The sequence below is a fragment of the Sinocyclocheilus anshuiensis genome, unplaced genomic scaffold (assembly GCF_001515605.1).
Source record: "Sinocyclocheilus anshuiensis isolate Anshui unplaced genomic scaffold, SAMN03320099.WGS_v1.1 scaffold1425, whole genome shotgun sequence".
Classification (NCBI taxonomy): domain Eukaryota; kingdom Metazoa; phylum Chordata; class Actinopteri; order Cypriniformes; family Cyprinidae; genus Sinocyclocheilus; species Sinocyclocheilus anshuiensis.
In genome coordinates this window covers 507,179-526,104 of record NW_015551044.1, presented here as the reverse complement: position 1 = coordinate 526,104, position 18,926 = coordinate 507,179, and the positions used below count along the sequence as shown (strand labels likewise).

Sequence of the window (18,926 nt, the reverse complement as noted above, 5' to 3'; positions counted from 1 at the left end):
TAAGCAGCGCAATGCAACGCCTAAAAAGACAGTATAAGTCTTTATAATCCGTAATTAAGTCCCCACTGGATGCAACAAATGCCTCGTTTAAAATGGGTTTTAATGTTTTTGTCTAGTCGCTTCGGCCGGGACACGGCATCACAGTATGGTAATGGGTGTAACATTTCCGTCACACGCTTGAGGTATTCGGCAAATCACAACACACTGGATAGCTGGCCAATCACAGCACACCTCGCTTTTTTTTGTTTTTTTTGTTTTTTTTATTAACCAGAACAAAATATAAAATATTTTACAAAAACATGCCAGATTGTACAAACCATTGATTCATTAATCAAAAACTATATTCGTGAAAAATATTACAAGTCTTCTTTGCTTTTTTATTAACAATGTTCTCCAAATCCTGACCATTTCTTCGTTTGTATGTGAAATTTTCCCAAAATAATAAAAAGCTGTACAAATAAAGTACAATTATTATTATTACTTTCACTGGAATAATACATACATATATCAAAATTATTTAACTTGAATATAATATTTGTTTTCCTTCTAATTAAATTTTCCATATCCACCCTGTATATATATATATATATATATATATATAGAGAGAGAGAGATTTTAAATAATCTTCTAGTTCAACCTAAACATTTGTCAACATTTATAATTGTATAAAATATATTTTATTTTTTAATAGTTTAATAGTTATATTTTATTTTTTAATCCTAAATGTTTTAGTTACACTGGAGCGGATCAGGCGAAACTTATTTAATTGATAATTTAACTATTTTATTCCCACTTCATAACTTTTGAATTTGATTCTAATTGAACGTGATTCTATTTGCCAATCATCTTTCTGTGCACACTCACAAAACACAAAACAAAACAAATGCACCTGATTAACTTTCCTATTAACATTCCCATTAACTTCCTACCCATGTCTTGCTGTGGCTCTCGCTTTCACCACTCAGTAGTCTGTATGCTTTAAGTCTCAGTTGAAACTTACAATAAATATCTGCATAAAATAAATATGCATTGACATAGCATTTAGTATGTATTCTATTCTATGGCGCAAATTCGGTTTATGTCATACACTAATTATGCACCCATCCACTTCTTATTATTATAATTTCTTGTGTTTTCTCAGCTGTTCTTTAAAGACTAAAAAAGGAAATAAAAAATAAATATACAGAGAACAAAGTTAAAGTTGTACATGCATATATATTGAATGTGTTTGCAGTGTTACTAACTGCATGAGTATACATGTGTGTGCAGGTTCAAACCCTTCAGAGTTAGAGAGTATGCGTGATGCACTAGAGGAAGCCCAACGCTGGAACGCCTCTCTGCAAGCCAGACTGGGACAAATCCAGAACCGGGGAGGAGGGGTTGGACAAGCCAACGATTCTAGTACGTTCATGTATCATACGTATCATTTGTTTATTCTTAATTAAATTAGTTCAATTATTTTAGTTCATTTGACTTTAATTCATCTGATTATTTTAGTGGACACACTGAGTTTGATTGGCGATCAGACGTCCTATATGAGTATATGTGTTGGCGAAGGGCCAGAGGAGGAGCTCCAGCACTTGACCATTGAACAGCTCAGAATAAAGGTGAGTGCCTAATCGCCAAGTGCTATGTAATTTTTGTCAAACAAAATTGAAAGATTTACATTTTCCTCTTATTTTCAGGTTTTAGAGCTTCAGGCAGTCAATGCCGAACTGCAGAATAAGCTGCTTCTGATGGAGAAAGACATTGTGGGTAAAGATCCAGTATACTCTCAGAAAGAACCAGACCTAATCAAGCTCTCAACTCCAATCAAGGTATTAAAGGTCACAGTGGAATCTTTTCTTCGAAATATTATTAGTTTTACGTCTTATGTAAGGGTTTTTGGAATACATTTGTGCAAAGCTGACATTTGGTTTGATGCCAATAAAACGGGGCCCAATTTCTTACCTTCTTTTAACCTCTTGACCTTTAACCTCAGACCTTCAGATTTTGTGCTTTCGTGTGCCATTTATGATTGACCTCTTGTCTGTAGTTGAGTTTCTAGTTTACTAACATTAGTTAGCAGTAGGTTGGACCTTCTCTAGAAGTTTGTTTCTGTAACATGTTTGTCTGCTGAATGAGTGGTTATGTATGTGTCTGCAGTTATTTATTATTATTTTTCCCTCCCTCTAGTTTTCTCTCTCTCTTCCGTCCCTGCTAACCCCTGTTATCTCCTCTCTCTGTCTTTCTGGCTTATTTTCTTACCCATGATCACCTGCAGCCGCCCCATCCTACCGTTACTGTGTGCTTTCTTTATATTCTGTTCCATTATGGCATTTTGTGTTAAGTCATGTGTCACCAAACATGCCATTACTGTAGCAATCACCAATACAGCAGAAACCAACTTCTGAAGATGATGTGACACCAATGCCTCCAAACACGAAGGTAAGAGAAATGGAAATAGATCAGTCAATTTTGTACAAATATTTTGTAATCTTGAACCTTAACTTTCAGTCTGGAGACCACAGTAGTCTTGTTTTTGTATTTACTGTTGTCCCATGTGTTGTTGATCTCTAAGGAGAGATGTGATGAGGGAGATCGCTCTCCAGAGGATGTTGGTGAGAGTAATCAACCATCACAGACTCAAAGACAGCAAAGTGGAGTACAACTCACATCCAGATTCCTTAGGGATGGATCAGAAAAAGCAGAACTCCGATCCCTTCTCTCAGATTGTGGAGCGGAGTCAGTCTCTCAACTCCGGTATGTTTAAGATAACTAGGTATCCACATTGTAGGTTTGGTTGTATGTCAAATAAAACCTTTAACTGCTGCAATTTGTAATAGAGGAGAAACAATAATGTACAGTATGTGGAAAATAATGTTTTTTGAACCTTAAACCGCATAAACACATTTCATTACACCAAATACACAAAATAATGTTCTTTTTAGCAACATCATATGACCCCTTTAAATTATATAAATGCATATTTGCTGAATACTGATGGCAAACAAGAAAGTATTATAATGTTTGGCTTTCTATTTCTAATAATATAAAAGCAATCGTTATACTACTTTTTGTATACATTTTAATTCCTTTGTTTAACCGTTCTATCTGATTATTAGACACTTCTATTCGTATTAGACAGAACTGTTAACGATGACAGCGAACAACAGGGAGAATGTGAGCACTGTGTGCTCAGGTGCTGCCGCTCTCAGCACTGTCAAAATAAAAGTCCCGCCTCGAACGCATCGGCCAAACAGGAAAACTTATCGGCCGATGCCGATATTTGAAAAATGCCAAATATCGGCCGATATACCGGTCGACCACTACACCTCATCCCACCCTGCCTTGTACACATATATGACTTCACTTATTCAGCCCGTTTATTTCTTTCTGTGCATACCTATGAAAACCTTTCCAATCCACTAACCTTCACAATGGTCACAAGATCCACATATACTCGCCATTTTTTAAGTTCTGTGCTTGCATATGAATGCAGAAGAGATGGATCAGACAGTTTCCAAATACACTGACTGCTGAAAATTAAATGCATTCTGTCTGTTTCTGCTCCATTTACCCATAATCCTCTTGTGTCCATCTGCTTTGTGGGATTGTGGCTATGGAGATGCCCTTTCCAACCATCACAAGATAAAATAAAAACCTGCAATATTGGTGTTATTTCATTTACTGTTGTCCCATGTGTTGTTGATCTCTAAGGAGAGATGTGATGAGGGAGATCGCTCTCCAGAGGATGTTGGTGAGAGTAATCAACCATCACAGACTCAAAGACAGCAAAGTGGAGTACAACTCACATCCAGATTCCTTAGGGATGGATCAGAAAAAGCAGAACTCCGATCCCTTCTCTCAGATTGTGGAGCGGAGTCAGTCTCTCAACTCCGGTATGTTTAAGATAACTAGGTATCCACATTGTAGGTTTGGTTGTATGTCAAATAAAACCTTTAACTGCTGCAATTTGTAGGGAGCAAGTGGCCAAACTCCGTTTGGAAGCATCTGAACTCCGTGGACTTTTGAAGGAAGAAAACACCACTGAGTCCAAAGAAAGTGCAGAGAGTTCTGGAGAAAGTGACAGCCATGGAGACTTGCACCAAACCGTGAAAGTGCTCCGCTCAGAAGCCAGAAGTCACCGAAAGATAATTCGACTGCTAAAAGAGCAGCTGCAGCGGAACTCTGTCTCAGATGCTAGAAGTCAGCTTGACCTTAAGATGATGGGCAGCAATATGGGACAACTGCAGACAAACCATGAAGATCTGCAGAGACACACCAGCACACTGGAGAAAGAGAACAAACCAAGAGAAAGGAAAGAAATGGAGGAGAGATATGAGAGAAGGCAGGGTCAAAGCACCAAATCCAGCAAGAATCAGAAGCAGCACATGGCCAGACATGCAGTGAGTATCAGTCACATGTGCTGCCGGAAAAGGTAGAAAGTCTAGCATAATGGTTGGTAACAGTTGTGGGTTCAAACCTACCTAGAAGCAATTATGCCTGAATCTTCATTTTCTGGAGCAACCTGGAGTTAGGTGCCATGTTCAAGGACTCAAAAGTGGCTCATTGCATGCAGGAATTGAACAAGCAACCATCCAATTACCAACCCTATTATCCCAGAGTTGCACAGTCCTGTTTCTGGAGATTTACCTTCCTAAAAAGTTCAGCTCCAACCCTGATTAAACATACCTGAACTGGCTAAGTAGGATCTTCAGAAGTACTTGATAATTACACATAGGTGTTTTGGGAGCAGGCTCTTCAGGTTGGTAGATCTTTAGGAATAGGATTAGGTAACCCTGCTTTATCCAGTAGGGCTAGGTTGACAATACTGAATTCTTGATCTTGATTTGAATTAACCGATAACTGTTCTTTTCTTTAAGAAGAATTGACATGATTGACCTGATATATACCCAAATGAATCTATACCGAATCAAATCAAGAGCTTTTGAATCGAAATTGAATCTATTCATGTATTCATGTTCAATACCCAGCCCTATTATCCAGTATGACACACCACCCCTTCTTCCCTTTACTTCTTCTTGCCTTTAGTGTGGAGATGCATCCAAACCTGTCTTTACTGCTTCTTTGTCTTTTCCAAAGCATATAATCCGTAAAATAATCCTAATGTCATTTGTTTTAGGCATATGTAAAGTCTCGGCTACCAGTACCCGTGAGGCACAGTAAGAGTTCTGGGCAGAGTTCAGAAGATCTGAGTGAGCTGAATTTAGGACAAGTTCACCCCAGAAACAAAGACTACCTGACTGGGGCTGAAGAGTCTGATTACAGCACAGACAGCAAGATGTCTTCGAGATCAGCTCAGCACGGACACCTCGAATTAGACCATGTTAAAGATGCTAGGCTGAGTCCAACTGCTGGAACAAAACGAGACACTAACATGAACGAGAATCTGGAATCCGAGCTAATGGTGCAATTAGAGTTGTTGAATCAAGAATGCCAAGAGAAGGAGGAGCTAATCTCCCGCCTGAGGGAACAGGTCCTGGAATGGGACGAGCTACAGGCAGAGCTACAGGAGAAGGACAAGCTCAACCGAGAGTACCTGGGAGCCTTACAAGCGGCAGAGTCTACTATTGCGTACCTCACCGCATGCAGCTTGGACTCGGAGTGTGGAATCGGTCAAACAGGAGATGTAACCTTGCAGCAACGTTGTGCAGATCTTCAGAAGGCTGTTGAGGAGAAAGACCGACTCAACGCTCAGCTCTTGGACTGCTTGAACTCTGCGGAATCCGCCATTGCATTGCTCCGAAATGTAAACACTGCAAGCAGCCAAATGGATCTTGGACAAGAAGACCCAAAAGCACTTTGTGAGAGGTTTGAGGACTTGATTGGACAGATCAGAATTTCTCAGCAAAGCGATGGCAGGTCAAAAGACTCTCACATCCCAGAGGTTGGTCCAACACTAGGACCTGATTCTGAGTTACAGCGGCAGGTGGACTCACTGCAGGAGTCGCTGTTGCAGCAGTGCAGAATGAATGCAGAGCTGCAGGAGAAGCTCTGGACTTCAGAAGCAGCTGTTAAAAAGTTAAGTGCAGCTGTCAGCGCCAAGCGCAACAGCGCACCCACTGGTCTGGAGGGGAATTACACTCCTAGACCAGAAGGAAAGGTCCTGTCATTGCAACAGTTGGCGGACTGTCTGTCTGAGTGCATAAGAGCTGCTGAAGGCGCGGTCAAGTCTCTCGCAGACATTTGTTCCAGACCAAACCAGTCTCATGAGGAGATCTTGTCCAGTCCAGAGTTAAAGAAATGGCTAGACAGGCTGCAGCGTGCTCTGCTGGAGAGAGAGTCTCTGGAGGACCCAGTCTGCACTGAGAGGCACCAACAAAAGACAAGCACGCCCATTCAGAACCCTGAGAGTTCTAAACCAGAACGGCAACAGAACGTTCAGGAGCCTGTGACCTCACATCAGAATCTTCATAAGAACCTCTTGATGCTTCTTCAGATTTATACTGAGCGTGCTCAGAAAATGAGCAAACTTGAGGAAGCTGTTAGTGGGCATGGCCAAAGTGGAGGAGGTGGAGATGCACCTGTAAATGAAACTCTGGAGAGGAACGCCCGGATCGAAAGTTTGCAGAAGGCCCTGAAGGAGAAGCAGAGGGCATGTCGGAAATTAGAGGAGAAACTGGCGATCGCTCAGTCTGTCATCTCTGTGCATGGCTCAAATAAGGAGAAACAGTCTGATCCGCACAAAGGTGAAAAGAACACACATGCAATACACTCAGTTGAGGGTAAACACTGCTCAAACTAGCTCTTTTAAATGCACTTTTAAGACACTTTTTTGTGTATGGCACATGTGATTGTACATTATTTCACCTCAGTATTTATGTCAGGGATTCAATTTTAATCTATAGAATCAGCTACATATTGGCATAAGGGTCTGGGACCTACGTACTTAACCTTGTAAAGACTGAAATATAAAATAATGGAATATCTTGAGTATCATATTTGATACATCAGGTTTTTATGACTCGTATTGTATTATATAGTGAGAAAATGGAGCTCATACTTGTGACAATTCGAAGCAGTTTATATTTATATGGCCAAAAAGATGAATTTCTGGTAGCTTGTAAATCAGTGTGATCTTTATAACAGTATAGCAGATACTTAGATAAAATGATAAAAATATAACGTCACTCTATACCTCCCAGTAATATGTCATAGTAAGATGTGTTTAAATGCTTTGTTTCATGATCAAAGCTCTGTAGTTTCAAAACGTATAATGCAATGCAATACAGTGATAATTGAGAGATGAACAAATAAACATTCCTCCAAAGCCTGATGGATCATATCTGATACATTTGAACATGATTTTCATCTCAAAATATTAATTACAATATAAAAAGTTATTCTTATGTTTACTTTATAAAAGTATTTTATATCAAGTTGCCCAATAGAGACCTGCATTAAGTGCCATTCAGATTTATTGCGGTACTACGACAAGCCTGTTGCTTGTTTTTCTGGTTGGGGCTACCGTTCTCAACCCTGCCTGTCTGCTCTAGCACCCCATAGTGAACGGGATGATAAAGGGGTGCAAGTGGAGGCGCACGACCTCGGGTATGAAACGAGTGGAAGGAGTGAGACGGAGGTGGAGGGCAGTAGCACAGGTAGACAGGGGAAAAACACTTCTTTTTAATAAGTCTGCATGTGAGGGTTTCTGCATGGAAAGGCAGTTTCAGAATCTCTTATCTCCATTGATGATCCATGCAAACTGCTACTGACTGCATGATCATAATAAACAACGGTGTTACGCTTTGGGTAATTTAAGGGGATAGTTCACCCAGAATTGAAAATACTTCCATTAAATCATGCTGTTCCAAACCAACTTTTTACTCCACTTAACACCAAAGTTTAACAGAATGATGGTGCTGTTTTTTTTCCTGTGGGTAAAAATCACAAGGGAGCGTAAACCATTTTTTGGGTGCACTTGTCCTTTAACATTGGTTATGTGTTTGCCAGCATGTATTTGTGTGTGCTAAGTTTGTTTTAATCACTTCCACTGCATGACCAAACCATCCCTGATTTAATAATGTAACTAATGTGGCATCTTTGAGGACTGTAACCTCCTTCCACCATTGCTGTAATTAACTTAAATCCAACTTTTTATGTCTTTGTATGTGTGTTTTCTTTGTCCTCTGTGTGTTTGATGTCACTATCAGATGTGGATGGTGTTTTGCGGTTGGTTCCCACTCTGTCTCCTGTCCTCACGGGCAATCAGGACCGATTTTCACCTGATACTACTGCATCCAGCCTCTCGTACCACAGCTCTCCTGGCCTGAGCTCCCCTCGACCCTCCGACCCTCACGCCGACCCCACCCTGCACATCCAGCAGCTCAGGTCACAAATCGAAGGACAAAACAAAGTCATCCAGAGCCTCCAGAGGCAGCTGTGTAAGAAGTCTTTGTCGACTGAGCTCCTGAGTGTGACCTCTGAACCCACAGCAGGTGAAGAGGAGGAGGAAACAAAGATGATGAAGGCTCAAATCGCCCAGCTGAGCACTGAGCTAGAAAGAGAGAGAACCCTGAACAGAAGCAGCCAAGCAGGCTCTCCCTCCAGGTAGCTTTCATCACCATCTTCATGATCATCATCAACAACGGTATCCTTCATCTTGTGGCTTTTTAATGAAATGTCATCCTCTCTCTCTCTCTTTCTCGACAGGATTGAGTCTCTGGTCCAGTCTCAGGCCCGGGAGTTGTGTGAGCTGCGGGAACAGATCCGTGTGTCTCGTGGTTTGGGTGTGGAACAGCGTAAACAGCTGCTGGAGCTCAGAAGAGCTCTAGAGGAGTTACTTCAGCCTAATAACATGCACTCCGCTCAGGGAACCCAGCTCAGAGAGCATCTGGATCACAGCCTGAGCCTGCTGGAGAAACTGGAGCAGGGTAAATATACACCAACACAGAGAAACCACTAATGAAGAATGGTAGAGATGGGAAACTTTGAAGCAGAGGCAGTAGTATTCCATTGTGAACATAGCCATAAATAAACTAAAATGTTGAAGTATATGTGTTTTCTGTTATCCTTTAGTTTCTACAGGAGGGTCTGGTATGAATAATGAAGAAGAAGCGGAGTCCGAGATGAAGCTCAGGTGAGAACAGCTTTCAGCTTCATATCTGCTAAGAACGATGCACCGTGATCTCACAAATACTGAAATCTGTAAATCTGAAAGTATGTAATAGAGGAGAAATGGAATGGAACACCGCAATAGTATGCATGGTTACGCTGGTGTGAGTCTGTTGCTACTATTAGCCATTCATCCAGCTGGTGTTTGATGGCCTAGTCTTTGGCTTCCTCCCAACAGCGATTGTGAGTGGGTGTGGGATGAGCTGCAGTACCTGCGCTCTCAGCTAGAGGGCGACAGAGAACAGCAGCAGCTACAGATGGTTTATTTGTGCAGGCAGAACCAGAATCTTGCCATTAGCACACAGCATTACATTGACCTGTGAGTGCTGCCTGCAAGGGCCCGTGTGCAGTGCAGTGTGTTTCTAACCTCTACAATGGAAGTCTTTCTTAGAGTCATTTAGGTTTTGTTTTTATGTTGAATTTTCTCTTTGGGTTACAGTCTTTATGCCCAGATTCATGCTCCATCCCAATTCATATACTATCCATATTATATAGTGTGAAAGATAATGATTAATGTGTCACAAATTACACTGCTACTTTTTTCCAAAATAAATGTATGAAAAAAAAAACCTTGTATTTGAAATAAATGCTGTTCTTTTGAGCCTTATATTCAAAGAATCTTAAAAAATAAAATGTTTCCACAGAAATATAAAGCAGCACAACTGCTTTCAACAGTGATAATAATACATGTTTTTTGGCAGCAAATCAGCATATTAGAATGATTTCTAAAGGATCATGTGACATTGAAGACTGGAGTAATGATGCTGAAAATTCAGCTTTGATCACAGGAATAAATTACATTTTACAGGATATTCAAATAGAAAAAAATTTACTGTTAACTTACTGTTTTTGCTGTGTTTTTGATTAAATAAATCCAGCCTTGGTGAGCAGAAGAGACTTATTTAACAAACAAACAAAAAAATACTGACTGTTAAAACATAAAGGAATAGTGATTATTTTTTTATTTTTTTTAAAGTATGCATCCATGTATGCTTTTTAGACTAGTACAAGTATAGGATTTGGGATTTAGCCTTACTCTTTTACTTCCTAATTTCCCTATTATCTTGTGTGTTGTTGTGGTATTGTTGATTTGTTTTATCGTGTCCCTCTGATAGTTTTGTTCTCTGTAATTGTTTGTGTGTGTGACAGACTCTCTGCAGAACTACAGGAGAAAGACCGGCTCATTCATTCTCTGCAACATCAACTGCGAATGCAAGTTCCCAGAATGCACCAGCACTCCGACTCCGAGATGAGTGACAGGCTGTCCAACGATGGCACCACCTCCTTCCACGACAGCCCTCCTGCTGTCCGCAGGCAGACCCCCAACAGACCTCACACAGGTAACACTCACCTCATCAGGTGTAAGTTGGTTTCTAAATGTGTCTGATTGTATCTCAGCTAACACATCAGAATGCTAAATTAGAACTGAACGTTCGTGAACATCCTTCCAATAAAGTTCTTCAATGTTTTATCAACCTGAAACGGACTCCTTGCTAATAGATGAATGTAATCTCAGTTCAAGGCGGAGCACCTTTTAAATCAAGCTGAATTATTTATCCAGTAAACCTTCACATGAGGCTCTTGTTGATTTGCCAGTGACCTCTTGACCTGGAGAGATATGCCGGTCAAATGAGTTTTGGTACTTAGTAACACTGAAGTCTTGTGCCATTTCTCACTGTCTCACAGTTTAAATGCTTATGTAATATAATTCTATGTAAACTAACTGTCCAGTTCTGCATTTAAGTGATGCTGATGCCTTGTTGTCTTGAATAATAGGTTAGGTTTAAGTAACAGCGGTTGATGTTGCATTAGTATTATTTATGTACTGTTACATTATTTATTAGTATTTTTAATTGGATTTATTGTTTTGTATTTTTGTCTTAGTAATTTTCTATGTATGTCTTTTTTATTGTTTGAAATATGTATTTAGATTGTTTTTATAACCAGTGTTATTTTAGTATTATTTAAACTCTTATATTTATGAATATTTTCAATTACCTTTTATTTTTTTACTTTCTGTTTTCATGTTAGTCATTTTTTTGTGCTTTTGTCTTTAAAATTTTTTATTAAGCTTATTTTTTTTTGTTTTAGTAATTATAGTGACAGTGTTATTTTAGTAAACTCTTATAATATTTATTAATATTTTAAATTTTTTTAGTATTTATTTTAATACAATTTTAGTAGTTTATTTTAGTATTTAAGTTTTTTTTATTTTAGTAATGTTATGTGCTTTTGTTGTTTTTATCATTCTATTTAGGTTTTATTTATTTTTGTTTTATTTGAGTAATTTTAGTACTTATTTCAGTCCGTTGCCATAGCAAGTTTAATTTACATTTCTAATTTTAAGTTTTAAATTCTGATTGTTGGTGTGATGCATAATTATAGTATTACTGCGAAACATTTTTATTATTTATCACTGATTGTGTCATTTGAGGTGTTTTAGTGAGCCCATGTTTGCTGTCTTGATTAAATATGCATTTGTCTATTTTCGTTAATCTGTGGTCCTGTCAGTTTGAGTATTTGAGTCGTGTAGTGAAACGGCAGGAGCTGAGGCTGGTGTCCCCTTACTAGCCCTTACGGATGCATTATTCAGTATGCACTGTTATCTCCTCTGCCCTCCTGAGAGCCGTTAAGAGCCCTGAGCCGGTGTGTTGATGATTTGTTAAGTGTTTAGTATCATAGAAATGGATAGATTTTGCTCTTCGCTAAAAGCATCGGCACAAGATGCTGGATTAACTCTCACAGCACTACACTAGCAAACAGAAGGAATTTGTTACTCCTGATCTCTCTTCAGAACGACCTGGTTCAGGTTTCCCAGCATCTGGGACACAATAGATCAAGAGACTGGAGATGTATTCAGTGAGCGCCTGATGGACTACACCATATTTGCAGGTTCTTTAGCCCTAACGCTCTTAGAGGCGAGAGTGTCTAATTTTAAGTGATGCTGAATTGTCGTTTAGACAGGATATATGTTTGTGAGAATGTTACAGCTGTGCTAAACTTTCTACTGGATTGAAACTATCCTGAGATCTGGCGTTATAGTGAGATCAGGACTAGGTTAACTGTAGCTCGGCTCTGGACATGAGTGAACAAATTGTGCTCCATAACGCCGTCTCTCGTAGCAGATGGAGAAAAGTGCTTAAAGCCTCCAAAGAGGAAGGTAAAAATCTAGCATTAATGTCCAGTTCTGCGTTTAAGTCCTGCTGATTCCTTGCTGTCTTGAATTATAGGTTAGGCTTAAGTAACAGAAGTTGATGTTTGTACCAGTGTTATTGTAGCACTATGTATGTACTATTTCAATATTTTAAAAAAATATTTTCAATTCGGTTTTTCAATATTTTTAAAAAATATTTTCAATTCTATTATTATGTGCTTTTATTATTTTTAATATTTCTATTTAGCTTAATTTAATTATTTCCATTTTAGTGTTGGGTGCATAGTACTTTAATTTATTTCATGTAGTTTTTGAAGCAACATTTCTATTTTTTTGTTTTTTGTCTAAAATGTACATTTTATTTCAACTTTAATTACCAAAAACAGATTTAGTTAATGATTAAATTGTTAGCAATATTTGAAACTGTGTTTTAAGACATTAAGCTCAACCTGAAGTCAAATTAACAGTTTACTTTATTAATAAGTGTCCCCTTATTGTGCTTTGTTCAACAGTGCATGTTATTATAAATACATAAAATATTGTTTTAATTATCTTTCATAAAAAGTATTTGTAATGTAGATTTCTGAAGGATCTTGTGACACTGAAGACTGGGCTAATGATGCTGAATATTCAGCTTTGATCACAGGAATAAATTACATTTTAAAATCACATATCACATAGACAAGTTATTTTAAATTGTAATAATATTTCACAATATTACTGTTTTTACTGTATTTAAATAAATGCAGCATTGGTGAGCAGAAGAGACCCCAAACTGTTGAGTGCTGATGTGTCTAATATACCTCATACTTCATTTAATACAATTGAATGACGGCAAAGGAGACATGCACAAAATTGCTGAAATGCTATTAGCATGTTTTTGTGCTCAAAATTCACCAAAAATAATTAAGAACACGAGTTACGTGCAGAATTACTTTACGGCTCATGCTTATTCTTGTATGCAGTTGTAAACAAATCTTTCTTGTCATTTCTTGCAGGGCTGAAGGCAACCAATGGCAATGCATTTTCAGATACACGGCTGGTTTCTGGGGGCATGGCTGTCGAAGGGGGCGTGGACGATGATGGAGAGGGGAGTGTCCGAATGCTACAGAGGGAGAATGGCCGTCTGCAGGAGCAGCTGAGAAGCAGCGAGGAACTGAACGCTACACTTCGCAGTGAGCTGGACCTCACTCGATCTGTCCTGAAGCACAAACCACAGAGCCAGACCGAAGACAAGCAGCCGGAGCAGCAGAACACGTCAGCGAGCAAGACCATCAACTCAGGTAGAGTCAGAGAGATATAACGTTATAGTATGCAAGTAGCTGCAGCATTGACGTCATCCACTTACTTATTTTCTTACTTTCTCTCTCTTAGATCTGTTAGCAGAACACCTGCAGGAGATCCGAGCGTTGCGTCTGCGGCTTGAAGAGACGATTAGAGCCAACGAGAGACTTCGAGAACAGTTAGAAAGAAAGTTACAGGAAGCTGAAAAAGACTCAGGTGAACACACAAACTCGTACGCATTAATTTCATGTTTTCAGTGGTTTACAATGCTCCTCAGATCTTCATATCACTCAATATGTGAGTGTTTGTTTATGTGATCAACAGCCACCAACATCTTCATCGCTGGTTCTGAGGATCAGGCTCACATCAGCAGTGAACTTCACTTCCTCCTCGCCCAAAACCACACACTCAAAGAGCAGCTCAACCAGGGAGCACGAGGTAACATAGGCTCTATACTTTTAAAACTATTTTCTAGATGTGATCTGTGTTAGCTGTTGTCACAGTTATGTGTGTGTTTTAAACAGATAAACAGAAGGAGAACGACCGCCTGAGGGAGACTTTGGCCCGACGAACCGCTAAAAAAGAGTTGAGCAGAAAAGAGTGTGAAACACTGAAACAGGAGAAAACGCAACTACAGGACAACCTGTACAGGTAACACATATACGGCACATCCATCTACAGGAAAATGTGTTTCTTATAAAAGAGATACACACAGTGATCTGGTATCATGTAATGTGTGTGTTTGTGTATCATGTGTCATTCTCAGAGGGCCTGTGTAATGAGTTGCTTTAATTATTGCAATTATTTGTAATCCAGGAGGTAAATGTGTAATTGGCTAATGAGTTTCATGTTACAAACACACACACTCATTATGTCATCCCTGAATTTTTTTAGTTGTTGCACATCAGTGTTTCCTACATCTCCATTTACATTTACAAATGAGTATCTTTAACTGGGAACAACCAGTTAATATTTAAATGGTTTTAAATCTTACAAACATTTTAGCTCACAGCATTTCTCACCTGCTAAATGCCAGTTTTGAGTCTGATTTGATTTTCTGAGTGGTTCAATTGTTAATGCAGTAAGCTTTGTGACTGAATCATTAAGTGATGCAGAAAATGTTCTGATTCTGTGAGACAGTTGTTAATGCAGTAAGCATTCTGAATGATTCAGGGAAGTGATTTAGTTGTTGATTCAAGTAATTGTTCTGACCAATCCAGTTAAGTTATTTTTTTTAATGCAGTAGGCCTAGTGAGTGACTCGGTTGTTAATGCAATAATCGTTCTGACTGATTCAGTAAATTATTGTTTTTAATGTCGTAATCTTTGTTTCGACTGATTCAGTTATTAATGCAGTAATTGCTCTGACTGATTCGGTAAGTGATTCAGTTTTAAATGCAGTAATCTTTCTGACTGATTCAGTGAGTGATTCAGTTATTTTAGTAATTATTCTGACTGATTCAGTGAGTCATACAGTTGTTAATGCAGTAATTGATTCTGTGAGACATTTGTTCAATGAGTGAGCGAGTTAATGCAATAAGCATTCTGACCGATTCAATCTGCAGTTCAGTTGTTGATGCAGTAATCTTTCTGACTTTTTTGGTTAAGCAGTAAGCATTTTGACCAATTAATTGAGTCAGTTAATGCAATAATTGTGACTGATTCAATAAGTAGTTCAATTGTTAATGCAGTAATCATTTTGACTCATTCAGTAAACAATACATTTTTTTAATGCAGTGATTTTTTGCACTCATTCAGTGAGTGAGTTGGTTGTCCGACAAATTCAAATATATTTGATTCAGACTAATTTGCAAATTGGTGTGTCTGATTCAAATAAAATGAATCATCTAAAAAGAACAATTTGTTTGACATCGAACATAGTTGCTGTTGCACTGTATTTTAGTTTTGCATGCACCCAGTGAGGACAACATAATAAAGTTATTTTGAGCATGCACTGATGTGTGTGTGTGTGTTTCAGGTTGCAGTGTGAGAACAGTCATCAGAGGCAGCAGTTGTGTGATACCCAGCAGCTCTTGCAGTCTGTGCGTGTGGAGCTGCAGGTGCATGAGCACATGAAGAACTCCACACACACTCACACAGGTGCGTTCTCACACACACACACACACACACACACTCGTAATGCCTGATGTGCTGTCGAGGGAGGGTTGCGACACCGCTGATATCGTTCAGCAGCGGATCTGAGCGAGCTGTTGGCTGAGATCAGACAGCTGCGTGTTCAGCTGGAGAGAAGCATCCAGATCAACACCACACTGAGACAGAGACTGGAACAACAGCTGCTGACCCACACCGACCCCAGATCAACCATCAACATCAACTACCTGCTGCCCAAAATAGGTACACACACACACACACACACACACAAAGTGTCTTTATTTGAGATGCATTAATTATTGGAGAGCAATTTTGTTAAAGCATTAATTCTCAGAGGTTACAGTGATATTTAAACCAATGTAACACAAATGAAAGATTCAAGAAAACAATCATTAAAACAAAAGACAAAAATTTATTTTTTCTGTTTCTTTTGTTTCATTTTTCGTTCGTTCTCTTCCATTGTTTTTTCATTCTTTCTTTGCCCATTCTTTCTTTTTTTTTCTGTTTTCTTGTTTCGCTCTTTCTATTGTTCTGTCATTCTTTCAATCTATTTTTCATTTGTTTTTTCTTTTCCATTTTTTCTGTCATTCTTTTAAATTTATTTTTTGTTTTATTTCTTTCTGTGTGGTTTTGTTCTTTCTTTCTTTCTTTGTGGTTTTGTTCATTCTCTCTTTCTGTCATTCTTTCTTGTTTTTTTTGGTCTATCTTTTCTTTTGGTTGTTCTTTTCTTTCGCTCATTCTTTCTTTTGATCGTTCTTTCGTTTGTTCGTTCTTTTGTGTTCATTTTTCCTTTCTCTTTTTTTTCTTTCTTTCAATCTTTCCTTTCCCTTTTGTTCTTCTGTTCGTTCGTTCTTTTTTGTTTTATTTCATTTTTTCAATGTATCTTTCTATTGATCTGTCTTGTTCTTTTTGGTCATTCTTTTGACATTTCATTCTTTTTATCTGTCTTTCACTTTCTTTCTTTCTTTCTTTCTTTCTTTTTCATCTCTTTTTCTCAGATGAAGCTGGTAAATCAGATGTTCTTCACTTGCATACAGATGCGTCCAGTGCTGCACATGGTATGCATCTTTGAACTTTTCTGTTGTTTGTATGATTATAAAGATATTGGTCAGTTTATGAACAGATTCACATTACAGTGATGAATCTAAATAGCATGAAAATGAATAAGAAATTGCAGCCTGTTTTGCAGCCTGCAGCAGGCATTTTGTGGGTTTGTGAATAGGGTTGTGACGGTGAGGAAATTTTCCCACTGGTTAATCGATGTGTGACAACACCGGTAATACCGGTATCACCGTTGTGGTGGTGGTGGTGGGGGGTGGGGTTAGTTCGTTTGAGTTTTCCTATTTTCTTCGCTTTCAAAGGGCTTGTAAAAGTGCCGTGCGCATTTTACTTTCACTTTCAAATTAGCAGCAATTCGGCGTTGATTCAGTTCAAGCAATAACAACGTCAAACTCATAGAACGTTTATTAACAAAACGAATATAAATACACCATATATGCCTAATAAAATAACAAATTACTTAGGCTACACAAAGTTTAAATAGGTATATATAACTGAAAATCAGCAAACCCTGTGGAACCAAATAAATAAGAAACATAGAACGTTTATTAGCAAAACGAGTAAGAAAGCTTGGAGGCACGGCCATATACACCTTGAATAAATAAAATACACAAAGTTTAAATAAAGTAATCAGCAAACACTGTGGAACCAAATAAATAAGAAAAGAATGTTTAAAAAAAACAGTCAATAGGCTTTTCAAAATCTAAAATATTGCCAAACAGGCGCCTTTGCATTTCCTTTCTAAACAATCTTCTGCCATCGTCTTGTCTTTCTCACCTCACTCTTGTCAGTCAGCTCGACTCACTCTCCTCACGTGATAAATAAAATCTGACTCCTGCGTCGTTTGCGCACGGTTCGGCATGCTGCATTGAGCGTTTAGTTTTTAAAAGTGTCTGTCCTCTAACTGAACTAGGCTAAATTATTTTTGTTACTATAAAAAAATCAGAACGACGGTGGGGGGCGGTGCCGCGGTAGACTTAACACCGGTAAAACACCGTCTATCACAGCAAGCCTAATTGTGAATAAGATAATTATTATTATATACTATTTATCATTGTTGTCATTGTCAGTCATTGTTATTAGATATGAATCATTATTATATATATTCTTTTAGTAAAATAAAACATTGAGATGCATTACAGTAATGAGATTGCAATTGGTGCTTAATTGAGAATAATATCACAAAATCTTTATGGTTCTAAAAATAGGATTTAGTTTTCTTTATGCACTTCTTTTACTTTGTAAGTCGCTTTGGATAAAAGCGTCTGCTAAATGACTAAATGTAAATGTAAATGTTCTTTTATATGTGACTCCCAAGTTATTTTTGTGAAGTTTGCTCATAAACCCTGAAAATGAAATGGTCATTTCCACTTCTGTTTGTGTTCAGACAGCGGTAGCTCAGCAGACTCTGGTTCCCACACTCCGTCCCGGCTGATCCCGTGTCACCGGCTGTGGGCGGACAGACGTGGGCGTCACGTTCTGGGTCTGATCGAGGACTATAATGCCCTGCGCAAACAGATCACTGAAGCCAAGAGACTCACTGCAGATCTGGACACACAGATACATGACTGCGGCTGGGTGAGAACACACACACTCACTCAGTCTGGTGTGTGTTAGGGTCATGTTTCAGCACTGAATGTGTTTCCTGTGGTGTGTGTCAGGCTGTGGATCAGCTGAAGAGTGTCTCTGGCAGTGTGAACACCATGCAGCAGGTTCTGGAGGAGGCCGCTCGACTTCTCAAACTGCTCTGGAGAGTCTCACTACCCTCAGGAGATGCCACACACACTCAACAGGTAACATGAGGTTTTTATTTAGATCAAGCTTAAATATAGGGTGTATTCACACCAGGGAAGTCCGCTAGTTCTTGCTTTGGTCCGGACCAAATACAATGTTGTTGTTTTTTTGTTTTTTTTTGGTGCGGTTCGCTTTCATACTACCCTTTTTGCAAGTGAACCAGAAATTGTAAACAAAACCATGCGTGTGCTAAGGTCATCCATTCATTAGTTCATCCATTCAACCGTACCAGAGTTCATTTGGAAGCGGACTGAGACCACCTCTTCAGCTGGGTCTCGGTGCGGTTGTTTGGTGCGCACCCGAGTGCGATTGCTGTATTCACACCTGCCCAAAGGATCCGCACCAAGGGGGGAAACAAACTTGTGTTTGATTCAAGCTAACCAAACAAGACAGGTGTGAATACACCC

The 18,926-nt window shown here is 38.8% G+C and overlaps 1 protein-coding gene across 1 annotated transcript in view; it reads left to right on the top strand.

The window, feature by feature from the left end:
- LOC107661565 (myomegalin-like) overlaps nt 1–18,926 on the top strand; it is a 48,254-nt gene that overhangs the window by 22,305 nt on the left and 7,023 nt on the right. The window contains 21 exon segments of the mRNA XM_016451205.1: nt 1,270–1,401; nt 1,498–1,607; nt 1,686–1,817; nt 2,362–2,427; nt 2,561–2,640; nt 2,671–2,742; nt 3,962–4,388; nt 5,126–6,692; nt 7,500–7,604; nt 8,157–8,553; nt 8,656–8,876; nt 9,022–9,082; nt 10,267–10,457; nt 13,270–13,554; nt 13,646–13,771; nt 13,880–13,993; nt 14,080–14,206; nt 15,533–15,909; nt 16,665–16,724; nt 18,113–18,303; nt 18,387–18,518. Coding sequence (XP_016306691.1) covers nt 1,270–1,401; nt 1,498–1,607; nt 1,686–1,817; nt 2,362–2,427; nt 2,561–2,640; nt 2,671–2,742; nt 3,962–4,388; nt 5,126–6,692; nt 7,500–7,604; nt 8,157–8,553; nt 8,656–8,876; nt 9,022–9,082; nt 10,267–10,457; nt 13,270–13,554; nt 13,646–13,771; nt 13,880–13,993; nt 14,080–14,206; nt 15,533–15,909; nt 16,665–16,724; nt 18,113–18,303; nt 18,387–18,518 — 4,973 coding nt within the window.